Genomic DNA, 20,897 nt, shown 5'->3' on the forward strand with positions numbered 1-20,897 from the left:
TGTCAGCTGCCCCTTCCTCTCACATCATAACCACTCAACGCCTGTCTGCGGGAACGAGTCCCGACTGCAGCTGGTGTGATATGGCTTGATGGTTCGGCATCAGGGCATTCACCGACTTTACCGCCCGCATCCCCATGCAAATACGGATGGGGCATCAAGGACAACAACGGCAACAATGCCCGTGGGCGAGGCTGGCCCCGTCCAATAACCCCGCGGACTCGGAGAAGGCTTGCAGCATTGGGCTGGCTCGCTGGCCAGGTCTCATGCTGCGTCCCCTGTCCGGTCTCGCCGTTGTCTGACCCCGGGTGGGCAATCACAAGCGCGGGGGAAAGATGCGTCCCACCTCGGGGTGCCTCAGGTGCTACCAACAAGGGGCAAGAAACACAAATCCAATCCCTCTTATCGTGTCCGTGTAGTGCTCAAAGGTGTGCCGGATCGAACAATTGACAAGTCGATGTCGTAACACAGGAAAATCGAAAATTGTGTGAGATCATGACCGACAGATCAACAAGCCGAGTTCCCAACGATCCGGATGGGGAGGAGGGGTCGAGAGCATCACGGCACTCTGCCCCACCGCACCTTCCACACGATCCAGAGAACTTCGAAGAGATGCACTCACACCACCCGAGCCCGCATTCAGACCCACACAAGCTGCAGCTGCAGCAAGGCGACCTGCGTCACTGCTTCGAGGCACGCGGCTCCCCGACAGCTCCTAACAATTTAACTGGAGGTCCCACAAGTGCTATCGCCACTCCAGACCACCGCCACCAGAACCAGACCTCTGTTTGTTTGGATGCAGCCATTCCATCCCAACCCCACGAATCCCAGCCACCGGCCAATGCGCAACCCTCCAGAGCTTCCCCATCTCCATCAGAAGCATTGCATTCTGTGACACCACACCGTCCCACTGACACTCTTATTTCTTCCGACCCACACCTCGCATCTTCTTCTTCATTAACTTCCATACCACCAACAGAACTAAACACATTTTCCTCCATTACCAGCAAGCATATTCCAACTCCTCGAATTATCGATCGTGATCACATCCGATCACTTGCAAGCGGCGAACCATCACCAGCATCAAGCGGAACCGCTACGCCAACCGGTCAACATCGTCGCCGGTTCAAAAGCATTAGACCCATCGTTTACGCAATCATGGCGTTAGAGAAGGGTCGCAAGTTTTCGACGGGCACTTCGGTGCACCGCAAGCGCCAGATGAGCACCTTGGTCGAAACAGAGGGTCATTATGGTCCTGCTCTCACGGTATGTTAACCCAGTCGCGTCTTCCGCGCAGCTCGCGATGGCTGATTAACCTTGTGCGAAGACGCTCTACCTGGGTGTTGCGGCCGTGTTTTCCGATGACCACACTGCCGTTGTAGCACTCGCCATTCACGACACCGTCTACCTCGTGGACTTTTCCGTTAAGCACATTGTCCTTGATGATGCTATGAAGATGGGTGCCGATCTCATTGCCGACTACGTCATCTCTGAGGTTGAGAAGTACGAACATGAAAACTTCTCCAAGTTCATCGGCGCCGGCCTGCCGACCACGCTCAAGTACATGAGCCCCTCTTTGTGCTCCCGCCTCTGGCTCGAGCTAGACATTGTGCCCATCGTAATGCGCCCTGATGACGAACACAAGGAGAAGTCATTCTGGGATGTCAAGCGCGTTGATGAGCAGGCCGATTCCATGGCGCGGAAATGTATCATGTAAGTTGCGGTGGGTTGTTACCAAGGCGCAGGCAAAGTCTGACAGAACGACAGGAACTTTGGGCCTTCCCTCGTCCCACTCCTCCAAGTCGGCTGGCGAGGTGTTGTCCAGACCGACGCTGGTTTCCGCGCCCATCTAACCACGGTTCAAAACCACAAGGATACCTGCGGCAACGCCACCTGGGAAACCATGTTGACCTACGCCAAGAAGCTCAGGGGCAACAAGACCAAGGTTGCGTTCTTCAGCTCGACTCCCCAGGGCGGCGGCGTTGCCCTCATGCGGCATGCATTGGTCCGGTTTGCGCGTCTCATGGGCGTTGATTTGACGTGGTATGGTGAGTACAATGAACTACTATCACTCGGCAGCGAGAAGAAAATTGGTAACACTTTGCAGTACCAAAGCCACGGCCTGGAGTGTTCCGTATCACCAAGAACGTCCACAACATTCTCCAAGGCGTTAGTCACCCGGACCAGCGCATTTCGGCCGAGGAGAAGCAGGCCATTATCGACTGGATTACGGAGAATGCCACCCGGTACTGGTTCTCCGAGGGCGGCCCTTTGTGCTCGCCCGAGGATGGTGGCGCCGATGTTGTGATTGTGAGTAAAGTTCTGTCGGTTGTGTCACCTGCACGCCGCCACAATTTTTTCTCACCGAGACCGGCTTTCCACCCCTCCTCATGCATAACCCATGCTGCGAGACTGCATTCATGGTCAAGTGACCAGAGGAGCGTGGGGTGAGAGGGGTAGCACACCTTTCCATGACCATGCATGCTGACGAACACAGATTGATGACCCCCAAATGCCGGGTCTCATCCCGCTGATCAAGAAAGCCACTCCGGACCGACCGGTCCTCTACCGATCCCACATCCAGATTCGGAGCGACCTTGTCGCCAAGGCCGGTTCACCCCAGGCCGACATCTGGGACTTCCTCTGGAGCAACATCCAAGAGTGTGACATGTTTATCAGCCACCCGATCCCTATCTTTGTCCCGCACAACGTCCCCCGCGAGAAGGTTGTCTACCTCCCCGCCACCACTGATTGGCTCGATGGTCTGAACAAGCATTTGAACAAATGGGATTCCGGCTACTACGGCCACATTTACAATATCGCCTGCCACTCGCAGCGCATGTAAGCCAAACCCTATACTCCCGTCCTTGGTCGAGCCGGTGCTAACTATCGACTTCAGGACGGAGCTCAACTGGCCCGCTCGCAAGTATATCATCCAAGTTGCCCGCTTTGATCCCGCAAAGGGCATCCCCACCGTGATCGACTCATACGCCGAGTTCCGCCGGCGATGCGAGAAGGCTGGCGTGGTCGATGTACCCCAGCTTGTTGTCTGCGGCAACGGTTCGGTCGACGATCCCGACGCCAGCCTGATTTATGACCAGACCATGAGCCAGCTCGAGACCTACTACCCCGACCTGGTTAAGGACGTGAGCGTCATGCGGCTTGACCCCAATGACCAGCTCATCAACACCATGCTGGCCAACGCCCACGTAGTGCTCCAGCTCTCGACCCGCGAGGGCTTCGAGGTCAAGGTGTCGGAGGCTCTGCACGCAGGCCGCCCCGTCATCGTCACGGCTACCGGCGGCATCCCGCTGCAGGTCAAGGACAAGGTCAACGGCTACCTCGTCACCCCCGGCGACTGGAAGGCCGTGGCCGGCCACCTGATGGATCTGTTTACAGACGACGAGCTCTGGAAGAAGATGAGCCACGCGGCCGCCACGGGCGTCTCGGATGAGGTCGGCACCGTCGGGAACGCCCTCGGCTGGTTCTACCTGGCGGCCAAGTGGCACGAGGTCGGTGTCGAGAAGCACGGCAAGGGTGGCCTCAAGGGCAGCGAGAAGTGGGTGAATGACATGGCCCGTGAGGAGGCTGGTTTTCCGTATGCCGACGGCGAGAACCGCTTGCCGAGGCACTTTACTGAGGTCAAGGATGTCCCCGTGCATCCGAAGCCTGCTGCGTGAGGGCACGGCTGGCGTTTGAGACTGCTTGAGGCTGCGTGAGGGATGAATGGGTTTGGATTCAATGATTTCATGGCGCAGTTAGGTTATATTTGGGGTATTTGCGATGATTGTTTTTGCCGTGGCTGTTTCTGCAACGCGGAGAAGTTCGTTTGATACAGCGAGTCCTTTTGAACTTGGTACGGTTGGAGAAGGGTGCGTACTCCGCGCAGTGAGTTTTGCTTCAACACTGGCATAGAGACACAGGGCTCTAAACGGATATGGGGTGTGATGGATAGAAACCGTCTTGCCTTAGATAGCCACTCAGGGATAGACCAAGGGTTGGTAAAGATCAATGGTTGATAAAGATCAATGGTTGATGTTCTGTCTCTCTCGAAAAAGTGCCTTGCTTGTTCAAATGTCCATCGTAGAATATCGAGATAGCCGTTTGGGATTATGTGATTCTGACGTACCGGACTATGATACGTGATTTCTCCTATATGACTCGAGCCCTATCCCACCCTCACAGCGCCCAATTCCTTCAAAACCATTGTTAAACGAGGCGGGTCGCTAGGCAGGACTCTAAGCGGAGGATTACTTGAGATTCTGGCGCTAGTTAAAAGCCAGAGAAAAGAGAAAAGAGAAAAGAGAAAAGAGAAAAGAGAAAAGAGAAAAGAGAAAAGAGAAAAGAGAAAAGAAAAAAGAGACGATAAAGATGCTTGACTTTTTACAACACTGGCAAATTCCTCTTTTTCCTCCCTTACAGCCCTATTTAGATAACCGCCATGTCCTCCACCATCCCTTCTTCTACAAGCCGTCGCAACACCCTAATGACCCAGCCCTGGCAATTCTCGGTGACACTCGCCCGGTTTATAGCTCGCGATGGGGGCTCTACCCCGGCAAATTCGCCGATCCTGGCAGCGTGGGCCGCTGAGACTTTGGTGTTCACGGTTTGGTGCCACTCGAAGGTTGTAGAGTCCATGATCGCGACGTTTGAAGCATGACTGTATCGCATGAGCTCCGCGACGCCCTTGACCTGCCAAACTTGGCCCTCCCCTCCCCGTGTTCACCCCCGCCTCGCGGGCGTGGACTGGGAGACCCGTAACCAACTACATCTTCGTTGCAGTCGGCAACCTCCCCTCCCCCCTCGTCGCCCTCCATCGTCGCCAAACTACACGACCCCTATCAAAACTATGCCCATACTGGCGGCAAAGCTTTGCATGGATAAGAGCGCGATGGGGGGGCCACTAGTGGGCGCGTCCGGTCGCGGAGGGGGCTTGTGTGCTGGCTCGAGGTAGCCGACGCATAGCTGTCGCTGCAAGGGGTGGATCATTGGATGCGTTGCCTGGAAAGGTGAGTATATCGGCAATGAGCCCTCGAGTCTGCTGGTTCTGGACGTTGATACGCCAAATTGCCTCCAAGTCCCGCCAGTCCGCACCGTGCTTTCTCGTTGTGGTCAGCGCAGTCGGATCCAAGCTGGGCATAACCCCAACGCACCTCAAGCACACGTCTCCGCCAATGCATCCGACATATACAACCGTCTCACCCCGTTTTGTCCGAACAGAGCGTCCCGGCTTACGTCGTTATCCATGCAAAGCTTTGCCCCCGTCGCGCTCTCCTCCACCCCGTAGCGGTGAGAGTGGTGGAGTGGGTGAAAGCTTGTGAACTTCTGCGCATTTGGGAAAGTTGCTAGGAGCAACTGAGCTGTTGGAAGCCATGGTTGTCGTCGGTGGAGACGTTATCGTTTGAACAGACTTTTGGGTCGTTAACTTTGAGTGGGAGTGCCGTGATAAAGTAGGTGGAAGCTTGAAGAGTTCTTGGGTATACTCCCATTTCTCTAAAATGATTTTAATACCGTCGAACTTGGCGAGAAGAACGATCTTAACCTCGTGGTTTGACATGGAAACCCACCGCGGCATGTCTAGACGCGAGTTCACCAACGTCTTAGAGTATCCCGCCTCGAGAGCGCGGCGGGAGCTTAGTGGTGTGAAGCAGATGTTTACGAGCAGGAAGATATCCGCTTCTCTTCCTCTCTCCTTCTCTCCTTCTCTCCTTACCGTTCTTACCATTCGAAATCTCAACACTTTCAACTTGCGGCAACGAGCCTTCTCTTCGGTTTACAAACTTGAACGGATCATCTGTGGAGCCGCTCCTTCCTCTAAGCCGTGGAGTAACCGTTTTTGAAGGTAGGAGTGGTTGGCTCTCAGCTTAGGGGAAGGAGCGGGCACCAGGAGAAGCCCATGTCCCAGTTCACTGGCCACCGAGTACATTTTGACCTCGGGGCATTGAATGGGCACCTGCTATTTTATTTAAGTCCTAGAATCTAAGAGGTGTCGCGGTCGGCCACTACTGTTGAAACTTGAACGCACTCCAGCGGCCCGAACCTGGGTGATTCCGCCCGGTGGTCGGGCTCATCCATGCCGAAATACTGGCCCTTTTGTTGGGCTCCTTTGGCTCCTGGAAGGTGGAAGAGATTGTCTACATCTACATTCTGATACGAAATGAGTAGGGTGCAGTCATTGATACCGTGGCCGAAGATGTTCCAGTCGAGCTGAGAGAGGCACTAGGCCCATGGAAGTCGCGTTTGCTAGGTACCGGATGGGCTGCCCGCGTTGAGAAAACGACCACGATGTTGCAGGAAAAGGGCAGAGTATCGTATCCTAAACATGTCTTCAAACCCCAGCACTCTACCCCCTACACACTCATCTCCATCGGAATGATCTTATGCGGGTTATACCCCTTAATGACAAAATCCTCCGCCTTCCACCCATCAATACTCCTTTCATCCACCCCCCCAGACCCCTGCCTCTCCTCCGAGATCTCCAGCTCCGGGAACGGGCGCGGCTCCCGCTCCAGCTGCGTCTGCAGCGCCTCGACGTGGTTTAGGTACACGTGTGCGTCGCCCATGACGTGGGTCAGCGAGCCCGGGACCAGGTCGCACACGTGTGCGAGCATGTGTGTGAGAAGTGCGTAGCTGGCGATGTTGAAGGGCACGCCGAGGCCCATGTCGCAGGAGCGTTGGTAGAGCTGGCAGTGGAGGTGGCCTTTGCCTTTTGCGGGGGGCGTGGTGGTGGTTTGTTCGGGGTTGGTGGTGGCGGCGGTGTGTGACCGCCGCGCGCCGCCTGGGTAGGAGACGTAGAATTGGGCGAACATATGGCAGGGCGGGAGGACCATGCTGGGCATGTCGGCCGGGTTCCAGGCGCTGAGCACGAGGCGGCGGTCGAAGGGGTTGGTGCGTAGCGTGTGCACGATGCGCGCCAGCTGATCCACGCCCTGACCTGTGTAGTCGGTCGCGCTGTCCACGTACTGCGCCCCGAAGTGCCGCCACTGGAACCCGTACACGGGGCCCAGGTCCCCCTCCGCCCGCGACGTGAGCCCGAGCTTGTCGAGGAACTCGCGCGACCCGTTGCCGTCCCAGATCTTGACGCCCTGGGAAGAGAGTGTGTGCGCGGAGGTATCGCCCGAGATAAACCAAAGAAGCTCGGCAATGACAGCTTTGGTGAAGACGCGTTTGGTGGTGAGGAGGGGGAGGATGGGCACGCCGTCGCGGTTGAGGGAGAATTTGAGGGGGCGTGGCGCGAAAATTGAGTAGGTGCCAGTGCCGGTCCTGGAGGTAATGCCGGCGTTAGTGTGTGGGCTAGGAGAGGTGATGGGTAAAGAGAGTTACCGGTCGCTGCGGAGTTCGCCCTCGTCAAGGATCTCGCGGACCAAGTCGAGGTATTGGTATTCTTCGTGTCGGGGTGCGGCGGTGGGGGCGGGAGCCGCAGGGGCGGGATCGCTTTGTGTAACGGTCATTATGGATGGTATCTTGTGGGTTGGAATGGTCGCTCAAGAATCCTGACAGATATCTGTTGGGCGTTGGTGATTCTCGAGGTGAGTTGTCAAGGCGCTGATGATGATCGGGTTGATGGGGAAACGCGATCCAACGCCCTTTACGCGTCGACGCGTGCCCTGGACCCCGCCCCCACCATGGTGGGGCAAAAGAAAACCCCTGTCAAACCCCTGTCATTCGCCTTGTCTTTTTCCCAAGCACAACAAGCGATCGAGACTGAGCTGAATGGCTCATCAGCACATACAGCAAGACGACGCCCGAGTCAGATGAGGTGCGCTTGACGCTCTTTGCTGTAAAAAAATGTCGGCAAGACAGTCGTTCTTGTCTCGTAACAGAACTCTCATTTTGGCGACAGTCATGCTGTGTCACAAGTAGGATTGGTAGCCCGGCTTGCCCGGGGAGACCGTAGCTGGAGGGTTGGAACCCCTGTTACTGAACTTGTCGTGGGCATAGCGAGCCGCGTCTTGCTCACTCCGGCTTGCACTCTTCTGTAGAAACATGAAGAAGGGGAAAATGAGGAGAGACAGACTCGGACGGGATCAAACAAATGCCTGGCGCAAAAGACGCACTACTACCCAATGGGCTTCCTTCTCTGCAAACTGGATCGCGCGATAGTAACCATCATCTCCTTCTCGTGGTTTGGCACCCGCATTGAGCAAGATCTGGACCAGATCGAGGCGGCCATGTTCGGCTGCACCTTCCAGTGCCGTCCGCCCCTTATGAATAGCCGGTTTTCCATTGACATCGGCCCCGATGTCGTCCTTGAGAAGCAGAAGCACGAGGCGGGTATGGCCGCAGATGGCAGCGCCTTGGAGGGCAGTTAGGCCACCGACAGGCCCGGCTGTGGCGTTGACGTCTGCTCCGTTGCCCAAGAGGTATCTAACAAGCTCCATGTTGAGAACCTCGCTGGCGCAAGCTGCTTGGAGCGCGGTCCTCTCGAAGCTGTGGCCGGCGGGGGCGTTGAGGTCGGCGCCTCTCGCGTGGAGCTCTTTGACAAGATCAAGGTCACCACGATTCGCAGCCGCTTGTATCGGCGTCCGGGAGTTGCGTCCAATTCCCCTGTCGTTGACTCCAACACCCGATGCCAGCACCTCGTTTAAAAAATCCCTTTCCCAGCCTCGATGGATGAGCTTGGTCAGCAGCGAGTCGGCCTCGCGATATCGGAGTAGCCCGGTTTATCTTCGCTCCGGCCCCGATTAAAAAGGCCCAGATTGCAGAACGGTGAGCACGTGGGCATGCTGCAGACGATTCCAGGAGCATCAAGCCCGCAGATGGCTCGTTGACCGGCACGCCTAAATCAACCAAAGCCTTGAGCATTTCCAGTTTTCCGAGCCTCGCAGCGCAGGATGCGGCTTGAGTTATCAAGGAAATGCCTTCATTGGAGCCGTGCTGTGCCAAAAGCTTGACAGCTTCCAAATTCCCAGCAAGTACTGTGGACTGTATCACCGGCCGCCATTCTTCTGGTCGGTCTATCGTCGCCCCAGCTTGTAGCAAAAGCTGAAAGGCATCTGTTCTAAGAAGCTCAAGAGCTCTATACAAGCCGTAGTAGCCGAGAAGGCCTGGGTCTGCGCCAGCCACGGCGAGGGTGTGCAGCATGAGCAAAGACGGGTCCTCTACTGCATTTTCGATCGCTGGCCCAGTCACCTTTGCCCCGGCGCTCAGGAGACTCCCGACAGCGTGTACTGAGCATCTGAGAACGGCGATCTCCAAAGGAGAGGGTCCCATGTCGTCCCATTGCGGCCTGTGATGGGTGGCGTTCGGGTCAACTCCAAAATCCAAGAGCGTGTCAATGGCGGCCTCGTGGTTTGGGTAGCACACCGCACCGATCAGAGCCTCCTCCAACGACCTTTGTGAGGATTTGTCGCGAGGCGGGGTTGCATCTCCCAAGTAAGCCTTCAGTTGCTGGGTTCCGAGCTCGGCAGCCGAGAGGATTCCGCCCAAGGAAACAAGACTCGGGTCCTCCTTGGCCAGTAGAAGCTGGTACATTTTGGTGTCGTGTCTGAGGAATGCGTAGTCGATAGGACGGCGGTCGTAGCCACCACGCTCATGCTCGCCTTCGAACTCGTCAGTAATCTGGGTCATGTTGACGTCAGCTCCTGCCTCAAGAAGCAAAGACGTAGACTCCAAATCCCCGTTGGCGACAGCAGCCGCGAGAGCCGTCCTCGGGGCGAGGCGGTCAACTTCAACCCCGGCCTTCAGCAAGCTGCCTACTATGCTCGCGTTACACAACCCCGTAGCGGCATGCAGAGGTGTTTCCCAACGTATGTCGACAAAGCCAAACGAAGCGCTTACACTGAGATTCCCACCTTCGCCCAGGAGACGCTCGGCTGGGTTGGGGTCAACACCCTCGCCAAGGAGACGCTCGGCTATTCTTGTGTGTCCTCTTTCAATGGCGAGTTGAAGCAATCTTGTGCCACTCGGGCCCAGGGCCTTTCTCCGGCTGGCCCCCGCGCCAAGAAGCACCTGGAGCCCGAGGTCGTCTCCGCTCCGGATGGCTATCTCTAGCATTTTATCGACAACCGCATCGGCGGTGCTTGTATCGGTGTTGAAAAGATGGTCGAGAATATGCCGAGGGACGTGCTGCGTGACAAAGCTCAGCACCTGTTTGACGGCCTCGTCCGGCAGGATGTTGTTGGAGATGAGGCCGAAAGCCAACTCGGCAAACTGGGACACAGGACAGTGCCCGGGAAACCGCAAAAGCTGCGACACGGCCTGGTTCGCCCCTGGGGGCAGGTGGCCTCGGATTCTTTGTTCCAGCAAGCCGACCAGTTCGTGATCAGGAGTTTGCGTGTTGATGGGCTCCGGAGGTTCGGGTAGCAGCAGTGATAACCCGGACAGGAAAGCCCTACTTTGCGCAAGGCTCAGTCCGTCAGCGACGTCATTGGGGGAAAGAGAAGCCGAGAATTGAAGCAGCCGAGCGTTTACGGCATCGCGGAAAAGCAGCCAAGGGACCTCGAAGAGCATGCAGACCAGGAATCCGGCCGATCCGATATCAGAGCCGGGGCTGGGGACGACAAATGGAGAATTCCAGCGAGACATGGGCTGCCAGCCAGCAAGGTCGTCATCATGGGGAGGCGAGCCGTCCCCGTGCTGAGGTGAGGAGGCGAATACGAAGCCCGGTGACGGAGTCGTGAAGTCAATCATGTCCTGAGGGAAGAACAAAGCATCAATATCGCTGGGGTTGCATTGGAAATCTTCCCAGGGAGACTGCCTAGATGGCTGACTGGTGGGCGCCAAGAGAGAACTGTTCGGTTCGGGTGGGAGGAAGAGGTTGGGTTCTTCGGGCTGGAGGTCGACGGCGTACGCAGGGGTGACGGATGAGGGAACGTCTGCCGGGGAATAATAGGCCATGGGCGCGAACGGCAGTTCTTCAACATGCACGTCGAGTTCGGGGACTTCGGGCTGGCCCGCGGCGACTGGGGCCGGCGACACGGCTGGAGTATGGTAGGTCACTCCCTCAGGGGTCGCCGGATCTAAGTGAGAGCATCTCGTCAGCGTCATCCTCGGCCCTGGCTGGAGTCGGCGCCATGGCCTCACCTGCTGGCTCGACGTTGGCCATGGCAGCCTGCTTGGCCCGGGCACTGCTCTTTGCCACCTGCGTGCTAGTGACCAGCCGACCCCGACAGAGGAAGACGGTGTTTTTCCCCTCCTGCTTCCGACGCTTGACAATGGCGTCCAGAGCCTTGGCGTAGGCTCCTGGCAGATACCTTCCCCATCCCCATTCCTTAAAAGCTCTCTTGTAGGCTTGCATGCTTGATCATGTCAGACGCCGTTTGTGGGCAGCGGCGGGTGCATCACGAGCTCTGCGGACTTTCGCTTACCTCGCTACGAAACCATGTTCGGTCTCCATGATCGCCATGACATCCTTGAGCGTCTTTTCTTCGTGCATGTACAGCCGTTCCAGCACGGTCCGGTGCCCTTTCCAGTCGAGATCCTTAGCCCTGGGCCGCCGCTTTGTGCCGCTTAATCCAGCGCGCCTTGGGCGGGTTGCTGCCGAAGTCTCGGGCTCGGCGCCCTGATGAAGGCCCAAAGAGGTAATTGGGTTGGTTGTGGCGTTGCTGTCCATCCTGGGTATCTGTTGGCCGCAGACTTGAAAAAAGACGGTGTGGTGGCACTTGATGTCGGGTGTTTGGGACTGTTGTTGTTAATGGAAGATGGGAGAGCCTTGGCAGGTGGTCAGCGCTGGCCAATAAACACAAGCACCAAAGCTCACAAAAGTTCAAGCGCGGAAACAATCCGCCCCGCAGGGCTGCATGACTTATGAGCCGCAACCAAAGTCCAAAAACGAAAGTTCAAAATCGCAGCTGGCAGATTTGACTGAGCAGATCATTTTACCACGTCTCAGGAATTAGATAAATAGCTCCTATCGCGATGGCAGTCCGGCCCAGGTCCTATCGTGCTCATCACAATTCACAAACACTGTGGACACAGCACGCTGCACGACAGTCCGCGCCACACCGTCTCTCTCGCTCTCACACCTCTTCTCTATCACCAAGTACGGCAGATTACCCCCGGCAAGTTCCACCGTGGCCTCAGCCTATCGAGCCCGAAAGATCCAAGCACCAAGCCACAACCCCTCGGTAAGTCCTCTTACGGTCCTTCCGCCGGCGTCGCTATCCCACACACCGTACATGTACGTGACACCAGCCACAGGCCCATTGGTCTAATTGATCTCGGCCCCTCCTTGCAGACCTTGCTTGTTAGACCAAACATGTCCATCGATCCGGCCCCCGCTCCTAGCTCAGTAGAGGTCATCTTGCATGTGACACCTATCTCACGAAACTGGGCCTCCAAAGGGAACGCTGGGGTCCCAAACGGGCAGCATGCCAAACACGGCCACGGCCAAAACGCAGGTGGCATGCCGCTGGACCGCTGGCTCAACGAAGACCAGAACGACGCTCCGTGGGACAATGTCGGCGGTGTCGTGGACGCAGTGTTGGTGGTGCAAGGAAATGGCATGAACGCTGTGTAAGCGGCGGCACGGGACAACAATGGGCTTGCTAGTGGGGGCATCGATGTCTGATTCTTTCCTTTGTCTTGGGTGTCTGTCGCTTTTGTCTAGCTCGGGACTATCTCGAAATGTCTTACTTCTACTTTCCCTTCTTGTGCTGTTGATCGTCTCGGCATGTGGGATGGACACCTGCGTTGGAGTCTCGCTGCTGGCCTCAGATCAATCAACTTAGGTACCTACTTACCTACTTCTAGATAACGTATTTGTTTGATAAGCGAGTGCACCACCTTTACGCCCCGTGCTCTTCCTCTACACAACACTGCCCTTCTATCTACAACGCAACATGTACCTCCAGTCAAAGGTATAATCCACCTCTCCATTGATGTGCTATTGAGTAGGCGCCCCTTGCTTATATCCGTTGCTCCTTGCAAGGCGGGTGTTTGTCTCGGCCTGTTCTTCCCCTAAGTCTTGACTGCCTGTGTTTCATGGTGCCGCGCTTGGTGGCCTGTACAGGCGCCACGGCCATCGTCATCCCCGCCGTTGCTATCGTTGTTGCTATCGCCGCTGCCAGATGCATCGCGCCGTGCCTAGGTCATTTAGAATTGCGCAGATGAGGGCGAGATGGAGGCAAGGAGGCTCCCGCCGCCCCTGCGGGCGGCGAGATAGGACACGTTATTAGATCTCCGTAGCGCCATACTTCATTTCTTCCCTTCCTTTTTTTTTATTTATTCTTTTCCCTATTCTCCATTTTTCTGCTTTGTGAAATTCGAATTGAAAGAGTGTTGGGTTTCGAGAGGAGGGCGGCAGCCCTGGCTCACCCCTGGCTCACCTCGTACACTTGAAGCGACTGGAGCCTGGCTGGAGCCAATCCCACAAGAGTGCACCATTCGGTAGTCTGGGGATATGACGACAATACGCAAGCCAGGGAGGTTCGGTGGGGTCTCAATAACGTTGTCATTGATTCGGCACTCCCGGGATGGATTAGCAACGAGGCTATTCATGAATTTTCCATATATTCTCCAGCTGCAGCGTGCCGAGTCCAGCTTTCCGTAGAAAGGAGGTAGCTGAGGTCATACCAAGTTAATTAGTGCTACTCCGTGACAACAAGGTCGACGCCCTTCTCAACCCGGTCTTAAAATCATAGGCCAGAGATGTACCCTTTCTGACGTAGATCGTCGGCCGGCAAGTGACAAACCCGCTGCCTGGACACCCAGAGCAGACGTCAACATCATAGTGCTCGGTCAGCCAGTGTGTAGTCTTGTAACTCCTATTGCCAAAGAAAAAACAGTCAGTAGATCCTCTTAACATAATAAACGGGGGCCAACTTACAACCAACCCGACCTCCCTAACGCCTCGGCATCCTGATCAGCTCCGTCTTTCCAGAACATGAACTCCTTCATGATAACAGCAGGCTTGAGATCTGCTTCCTGGACGGCCTGGAGGAAGCTGCTGTTGAGCGTGGTGTCGATCAAAAATGAATGCTCGTCAATACCTAAAATAGCCGAGATGCACTCATGATTTCCAGTTATCTTTAGCGGTAGCACGTAGGTCGTGTGTTCAATCTTCCCCTTTCGTTGGGCTTTGCTAAGAAAATACGCCACGTCGTCGAGGAAGTAGCCCCTCTTCTCCTTGACTTTGAAGGCGAGCCTCCGGTGTTTATCTTCGACGGGCTGCCGCGTGAAATGGGTGATCTTTTTGATAGTGATGCCGGTTTGGTTTAGTCGTTGGCAAAGAAATGAGGAACCGGGGTCGTCGCGCAATCGGTCGAGGAATATACCGCTGGCCGATCCATGATCGGGGCCATAGTAATCGAGTTGACTCTGGTAAATCCTACCCGTCAATGTATCGTACTCGGGGCTGTCCATTTCCCAAAAACCACTTTGGAACAGGGGCCTTGACTGCTGATTTATGACATCGCAAATTCTACGTCCGTTAGCTTGGTTACTGCTGTCCTTGTTGCTGGGGGTTACTTACTCTTCTTCGCTGGCATCCCCCCAGTCCTTGCCCGCTTGCGCCAGCGTGAGTCGCGCCCTCAGGATGTGCGGAGGCTCCTCAAGACGTTCACCACGCACCAAATACTTGACGCGGTCCACAATATCCTGGCGCTTCTCCCTTGACCAAGTACCCTCAAAATGTCCAGGCCCGAGCCGGCGGGCGCCTGGGATAGCCTGGGATCCTTCTGCCATTGTCGATTGAAATGCTTTGACAAACGGTGACCGTGGGTGTTGGGGCCAAGTAATAGGTATGCACCCAACCAAATATCAATGTAGGGGCCGTTGGAATGGGCTTTTCACTAAGATACTTACTTTGTCAGTTTGCAAGGCTCGGGGCCGTTTGGCTTTGGCGTGCTCCTTGACTGTAAAAGTAGGTTATATACGGCAGAATTCTTGGCCGAGTTTAAACGAACTTTGCGTGTAAGAAGTCAGTCTACTTCCCTCCATCCATAGCGAGGTGGGGCTTTATGAAGCGCGTCTTTATTGTGTCCATGTCTTGTTTAATCCTGATCTGAATGAACAATACGGTTTGACCACGTGGTGACTCCCCGCCCCTGGTTAAAGATCAGTTTAAATCGAGGTTTCAAAGCGTGTCCGGCTCGGTGGCTACGGTCCCTGGCCGGATTTTAGTGACCTCAAACAAACAAAGACAATGACTCAACCTGTGGTTCCGGCAGCGAAAGCACGCCTTTGAGCGGTTGGACAACGCGACGGTCACTTACCTAGCCACCTTCTGACCTTTGTCGGGTAGTTTCCACAATCTATTCAAAATCACACCATTCCTGAGTGTCACTTGGTAACCGCAGTCCAATATTTTCTGTGGTTGGGGATGTTGCAACGACAAGGGTTCCTGTCGTCGCTCGGCCTTTCTTAGCCCCGCCAAGACTAGGGTACATACGTACCTTCCGCAACCCCCCAAAGTCCGATCTCCCGCTGGCGTCGCTATCAAACAACAGGATAAGCCTGGGGTGCATTATCATGGTGTTACCCCAGATCCGGGACGCTGGGAGCACATGAGGCTCCGCTATCTCTGGAATTAGGGCTATCTCTGGAAATAAGATAAGGCACAGTAACACGGTCTGGCCTTTTTTGACACCACCTGGCTGCGAGGTTGATGACTTTTTGCGGTGCCGGGACTGGGCCCTGAGGAGCGGGGCCGCCCGCCCGGGCCAAGGGGGATCTTGCCGATTGCCCCCTGCAGTTCCTGGGCTGATGGGCTGATGACGAACGGAAGACCCTGCGCGGGAAGGTGCACCTGAAGCGCTAAAAGGCGCTAGGAAAAAAAGATCTGGAAACAGCTGATGGCTAAAAAGAAAATTCGACATCGGATCATTTTGTGGATCGTTCTCGAACCGTCAGCTCCCGAGTTTCGTAACAGTTTCCCTATGAACCTGGCGAAATGGGCCCTTGATGCCCACGAGTTCCCGAGCTGCGGGTCTTCCCGCCGCGGAGATGCTTGATTCTCTCAAACAGCGGCCAGAATAGCTGATTCAGCAAGATTTTTGTTATCAATTGTGAGCTGATCCCTCCTTCCCATCATGCCTCGGACCAGATTCCCTGGTATCCGATAACCCCCACAGAAGAAACTGGATAGAGGAACGAGGCCTGGGCCAATTGCAGACATGGCATTTGCCATCACGCATCGAAGGACCCTAGAGCCCGGCGGTTTGTCCTCGGAGATGTCTGTTTCTGCGCTGATCGTACCGGCCCGCGTGGTTCCACCGCCCTCCGAGGCCGGGAAAGTCAGGCGAGACCGGGTCGGGTGTGACAGCCACGAAAGGCTCGGCGCAGGGTCTGCTTTGCGTCTCGTTGGCGGAACGGCCCGGCGATAGACGCGGCTTCAAGATAAATAGCTCCCTGAGTCCCTCGTGGTCGTAAAAGGTAGCGATCGGACCGGCACTGTAACATCATCAACCGCACTTCCCCACTTGTCCAAGACTCCGAGAAAGGACGGGCAGCACGGCAGAAGCAACCACCCTTGAGACGAACCGAATTTGAGAGGCGTTAAAACCCCGCACCCTCGAACCCACGAACCCTCGAATCCTCGAACCTTGGAACCCCCAAGCCTGAGCTCTTCAGCAACTGTCACCACTCTTGGTCCATCGGCCCATACCCCCACACAGACATCCAAGCAGACCACCAAGCATCCGCATCATGGCTGCTGTCACCGAAAGCCAGATCGCCATCGTCAAGGCGACGGCCCCTGTGCTCCAGGAGCACGGCGTTACCATCACCACCGTCTTCTATGAGAACCTGCTCCGGGAGAACCCAGACCTCCACAACGTCTTCAGCAGCACCAGCCAGGTCACCGGCCGGCAACCGCGGGCCCTCGCCGGCGCCGTGCTGGGCTATGCCACATATATCGACGACCTCCCCAAGCTGAAGCACGCCGTTGAGCGCATCGCCCACAAGCACGTCTCGCTGCAGGTGACCCCCGCGCAGTACGACGTGGTCGGCAAGTACCTGATCCAGGCCATCGGGCAGGTCCTCGGCGACGCCGCCACACCCGAGATCGTCGACGCCTGGGTCGCTGCGTATGGTGTGCTCGCTGGCGTGTTCATCAACCGCGAGGGCGAGATGTACAAGGCCAACGCGGCCGAGAACTGGGTCGGGTGGCGCAAGTTCCGCATCACGCGCAAGGTTCCGGAGAGCAGCTCCATCACGAGCTTCTACCTCACCCCCGTCGACGCCGCCATCCCGCTGCCCACCTTCTTCCCGGGCCAGTACGTCAGCCTGCAGGTCTTCGTCCCGGAGCTGGGCTACCTCCAGAGCCGGCAGTACTCGTTGAGCGAGGGCCCCAACCCCAAAGGCGAGTACTACCGCATCAGCGTCAAGAAGGAAGAGGCCATCGCCGAGGCCGGCGTCCCCGGCATCATCTCCAATATGCTGCACGCCAAGTACGCCGTCGGCGACGAGGTCGAGCTCTCGCACCCGCAGGGCGAGTTCTACGTCGACCCGTCCGACACCACCAAGGAGGGCGTGCCCGCGGTGCTCATCTCAGCCGGCGTCGGCGCCACCCCGCTCAAAGCCATCCTCGACAGCCTCACCACCAGCGCCGGGCGCCCGCGGCCGGCGGTCAAGCGGCCCGTGTCGTGGATCCACTCGGCGCGGTCGAGCGCGGCGCAGCCGTTCGGCGACGCGGTGCGGCAGATCTGCCGCGAGAACGAGAGCGTCTCGGCCAACGTGTTCCTGCGCAACCTCGGCCCGGCCGACCAGGCTGGCGTGCACTACGAGTTTGGCGACATGCGCCTCGACCTCGCCAAGCTGGACCACGACCGCGACCTGTTCGTCGGGAACCCCGCCGCCGAGTACTTCATCTGCGGCCCGGAGGCCTTCATGGTCGATGTGCGTTCGGCGTTGGCCGCCTTGGGGGTTGATCGGAGCCGCATCTTCCTGGAGTTGTTCGCTACTGGGGATGTTCCTGCGTGAGGTGGGAGCAGTGTTAGATGGGACTTGGGAGGAGGTTGGGGCAAAGAGGGAATGAATGGCTTAGCGGGATGGGATTTGGAATAACGGATTGGAGTTCTTTTTTCTCATTGTTTCTTACTGTTTTTCGACGGATAACTTGGTAGGATAATAGGGATATTATGGGTGGGATCATGGGCCGACGGAATCGAAGTATCATCTCTTCTCTTGCAACAAGTTCGTTCCAGGCCGCACGTGTGTGACGGTCTTCCCCTCCCAGTCCTGGGGCGCTCGACCCTTTTGTAACGAGATGAGGTGGCTGCCCAACGGTTAGTTCCGGCCACGCCTCCCGTTCCCTATTCCCAATCGAGTACCGGCTGGTACCATCTTGCCAGAACCCCGCTCCATCTTGTTGTTGTTCCTCCGCGGAGGTTTGCCAAGCCGTGACTGGCGGGATTCTGGGGCCGACCGGGTGCGGAAGCCGTGGTGGGTCGGAGCCAATCAGCGCGGGGCACCTTTCAGGTTTGGGGCTGGCCGCTAACCCAGCTGGGTTCGCTGGGGTGGCAGTGGGTTGAGTGGCATCCGCAAGCTGCGAGCCGGCCGACTGGCTTCTTACACAGTACATACTCGACTGCGGTTGCTGACTGAGCAGACTCGATCTGCGTTCATGACTACCTACGATGGTTGTCGCCTGGTATTTTGGAAAAGATGGTGAATGGTAAAGCTGCCGCAAATAATAGGGCCACGCACAGTGCTGAACGCCCTCTTTGAGTCTTCAACTCCCCCCACCCCAGCGATGCGTCGTCCGGTGCCACCTGCCGCCTTGACCCAGGCGGCTGTCAACCTTGTTTTCGCGGGTTTCGACCTTGTTATCCGGGAATCCTACTCTTCTTGGGGGAAAGCATCAACCTCCTTACGGCAACAATTTCTGAGCTGCAAGCCAGACTTTCCAACAGCTCTGTTACAAGCAAGGAACCCGTGACGCTCTATACGGACCAGATTGCTAAGAATAACGGCTACCTCAAAGCCGTGACTGCCGTTGCGCTCGAGGATCTCTGGCTAAAGCCGTCACCGAACTTGACGACGAGCGAACCAACGGCCATGTCCGCGGGCCTCTGCACGGCATCCCAATCCTCATAAAAGTACGCCTCCGATTGACACATGATGCTTGTTGCGGACTGCTAATGACGTTATTACCTTACCCAGGACCACATTGACACACACCCTGACCTTGGCCCGCCAACAACATGTTGTAGCTTTGCTCTTGTCGGCTCGAGGCCTGGAAGAATGCCGCCGTGATCGAACGTGTAGGTTGGCAAGAGCACGCCCTCCTCCTGGTCCTATAAGATCTCTAATTATCTCCTTTTTCTCCGAACCCTATCGCTGCCGGTGCAATTATTTTGGCAAAGCCAACTTGTCTGTAAGTCTTAGCTCGTTCATGTTCCATATCTCCCCGGTGGTATAACTCGGATCACAAATCCACTACTTGCGGCTCATCACGCTCCCGAGACCTTCATACATCATTATAATTATAGAGCCAGAGGCCTTGTGGGACTGCCTTCTATTTCTTGCGGGGTTTGCGCGTATTTTAACTTCATTGTTAATAGTTACTTTCAGAAATGGGCATGGTACAGGTCTTGACGCGATGGTCGACCCAAGCAAGACAATAGTCCCAGAGGGAGGTTACCAGCGAGCCGTTACTGGTGGTTGGGGCGATCTACGGATTGTCTTCGTTGAGCCCGAACAATAGCTATTCCCACGCAGGATCGTCAAAGAAGGAGGCATCAGATCATGGTGAGTTTCTCCCTCACTATTATCTCCGCGTCTCAGGCGAGTAACAGCTATTCCAAGATGCGTGAGTGGAAGACAGCTTACGAGAAGCCGTCAAGGTCGTGAAACCCCTTACACTCTTGTCACCAGACGAGGCTACAGAGTACAGGAAGAAGGACATCAATGACGCTTTCAGTAAGACTTTACTCTCCCCCATTGTACCCAAGATCCCAGCGGCGAGGTAGTTAACCGGAATTTAATCACAAGGATGAAGATTCGACTCGAATACTACTTCGAGAGCGTCGAAAACTCTGAGGTGTGGGGCCTGAAGGAGCTCATCAAGTTCAATGAGGACCACGCAGAGTCAAAGCTCCCAGCCGGTACGTGTCTAGAAAGAAATAGTGATCTCATCATGCTAACAGCTTCTTCTAGGCGCAGACAACCAGGCCGGCCTTATCGAGGTACTAAACGCCAAGATGTCTGACGACAAGTACTATGCCCCGCTCGACTTTGCCCGCGACCCCTGTGGCAGACGGGGGGTCGATGCGGTCCTCGAAGAGAATGCCGTTGACATCATTCTCAGCCCTAGGGGCGGTCCCCTGTTGTCCATCTCCGGAACAGCTGGTTAGTGCTAACAGCAAGCTCAAACTCGGGAGTGGAAACATGCTGACAAGGACGGCCGTCCGGGATGCAGATCATTGTGAACGCATACCGGGAGGCATTACTGATTCAGGCCCAAAGCGCTTGGAAGGCTACGATCCCCAAGCGCCAACCACCGCCCCTGGATCAGATCATCCGATAAAACCTTGGACTAGAGAAACGAAAAAGAAACCTTGGAAGCCCAAACTCTACTTTTTTAGTCCTCTTTGCCTCCTTTTTTCCCCTTCGTTTTCTTTTACTTGTTTTCTCTTTTTCTTGCTTTCTTCTTCTCTTCCGAGTTCAGCCTTTCTTAGCCAGAGGGCGGCCGGTCGCAACAGGAGACAAGACCGAATGTCATCGGTCTTGGCACCCGAATCCACTGTGTTTGTTCATGATTGTTCAATTGTACTTCCGTGCTACCTACGTTAGGTTGTTTCTGTGTTTTGTCTCATCCTCATCTCGATTCAAGATCGCTGTCCCACCGCGGCTGCAACGCATCTGCATCACAGTGCTGGTCCACTTCCGATGGATCAGCAGCTGGTGAATTGACATGAAGTGGCGGGTAAGAAAAGGAAAGTTGAAGCCACATGCAGTCTGTGGATGCAGTCTGGGTTGCGAGTGAGTCTTTGAACAGTTGCATTTTGTACCCGTGT

General features: G+C 56.0%; 8 protein-coding genes across 8 annotated transcripts; 3 read left to right on the forward strand and 5 right to left on the reverse strand.

The window, feature by feature from the left end:
* Positions 1-1,155: 1,155 nt before the first annotated feature.
* F5144DRAFT_605635 (uncharacterized protein) lies at positions 1,156-3,677 on the forward strand (the record flags this gene model as incomplete). Its single annotated transcript, XM_066791447.1, has 6 exons — positions 1,156-1,263; positions 1,325-1,710; positions 1,765-2,045; positions 2,105-2,307; positions 2,495-2,838; positions 2,897-3,677. 6 exons carry the CDS (start codon positions 1,156-1,158, stop codon positions 3,675-3,677), a joined length of 2,103 nt encoding a protein of 700 aa, XP_066639845.1.
* A 748-nt stretch (positions 3,678-4,425) lies between these two features.
* F5144DRAFT_496204 (uncharacterized protein) lies at positions 4,426-4,704 on the reverse strand (the record flags this gene model as incomplete). Its single annotated transcript, XM_066786138.1, has 1 exon — positions 4,426-4,704. A coding segment is annotated over one exon (279 nt), but the record flags the coding sequence as incomplete, so codon positions are not given.
* A 1,240-nt stretch (positions 4,705-5,944) lies between these two features.
* Positions 5,945-7,843, reverse strand: F5144DRAFT_353501 (thymidylate synthase/dCMP hydroxymethylase domain-containing protein). Its single transcript, XM_066784319.1, has 2 exons — positions 7,321-7,843; positions 5,945-7,260 (listed from the first exon to the last, which is right to left on the reverse strand). The coding sequence occupies exons 1-2, from the start codon at positions 7,446-7,448 to the stop codon at positions 6,348-6,350; spliced, it is 1,041 nt and encodes a 346-aa protein (XP_066639847.1). The 5' UTR covers positions 7,449-7,843; the 3' UTR covers positions 5,945-6,347.
* Positions 7,844-8,024: 181 nt separating this feature from the next.
* F5144DRAFT_497890 (ankyrin repeat-containing domain protein) lies at positions 8,025-9,993 on the reverse strand (the record flags this gene model as incomplete). The annotated part of the gene is made up of 2 exons (XM_066786233.1): positions 8,025-8,544; positions 9,548-9,993. 2 exons carry the CDS (start codon positions 9,991-9,993, stop codon positions 8,025-8,027), a joined length of 966 nt encoding a protein of 321 aa, XP_066639848.1.
* Positions 9,994-13,508: 3,515 nt separating this feature from the next.
* Positions 13,509-14,906, reverse strand: F5144DRAFT_353606 (uncharacterized protein). The gene is made up of 3 exons (XM_066784322.1): positions 14,411-14,906; positions 13,766-14,359; positions 13,509-13,703 (listed from the first exon to the last, which is right to left on the reverse strand). Exons 1-3 carry the CDS (start codon positions 14,620-14,622, stop codon positions 13,517-13,519), a joined length of 993 nt encoding a protein of 330 aa, XP_066639849.1. The 5' UTR covers positions 14,623-14,906; the 3' UTR covers positions 13,509-13,516.
* F5144DRAFT_353597 (uncharacterized protein) lies at positions 14,907-15,903 on the reverse strand. The gene has a single exon (XM_066784321.1). It carries the CDS (start codon positions 15,753-15,755, stop codon positions 15,192-15,194), a length of 564 nt encoding a protein of 187 aa, XP_066639850.1. The 5' UTR covers positions 15,756-15,903; the 3' UTR covers positions 14,907-15,191.
* Positions 15,904-16,423: 520 nt separating this feature from the next.
* Positions 16,424-17,866, forward strand: F5144DRAFT_353524 (globin-like protein). Its single transcript, XM_066784320.1, has one exon. It carries the CDS (start codon positions 16,585-16,587, stop codon positions 17,857-17,859), a length of 1,275 nt encoding a protein of 424 aa, XP_066639851.1. The 5' UTR covers positions 16,424-16,584; the 3' UTR covers positions 17,860-17,866.
* A 1,760-nt stretch (positions 17,867-19,626) lies between these two features.
* On the forward strand, positions 19,627-20,407 carry F5144DRAFT_550710 (uncharacterized protein; the record flags this gene model as incomplete). The annotated part of the gene is made up of 6 exons (XM_066787649.1): positions 19,627-19,629; positions 19,666-19,690; positions 19,756-19,800; positions 19,833-19,985; positions 20,038-20,229; positions 20,280-20,407. The coding sequence occupies 6 exons, from the start codon at positions 19,627-19,629 to the stop codon at positions 20,405-20,407; spliced, it is 546 nt and encodes a 181-aa protein (XP_066639852.1).
* Between the last annotated feature and the right edge of the window lie 490 nt (positions 20,408-20,897).

The sequence above is a fragment of the Chaetomium tenue genome (assembly GCF_020726465.1).
Source record: "Chaetomium tenue strain MPI-SDFR-AT-0079 chromosome Unknown F5144scaffold_6, whole genome shotgun sequence".
Classification (NCBI taxonomy): domain Eukaryota; kingdom Fungi; phylum Ascomycota; class Sordariomycetes; order Sordariales; family Chaetomiaceae; genus Chaetomium; species Chaetomium tenue.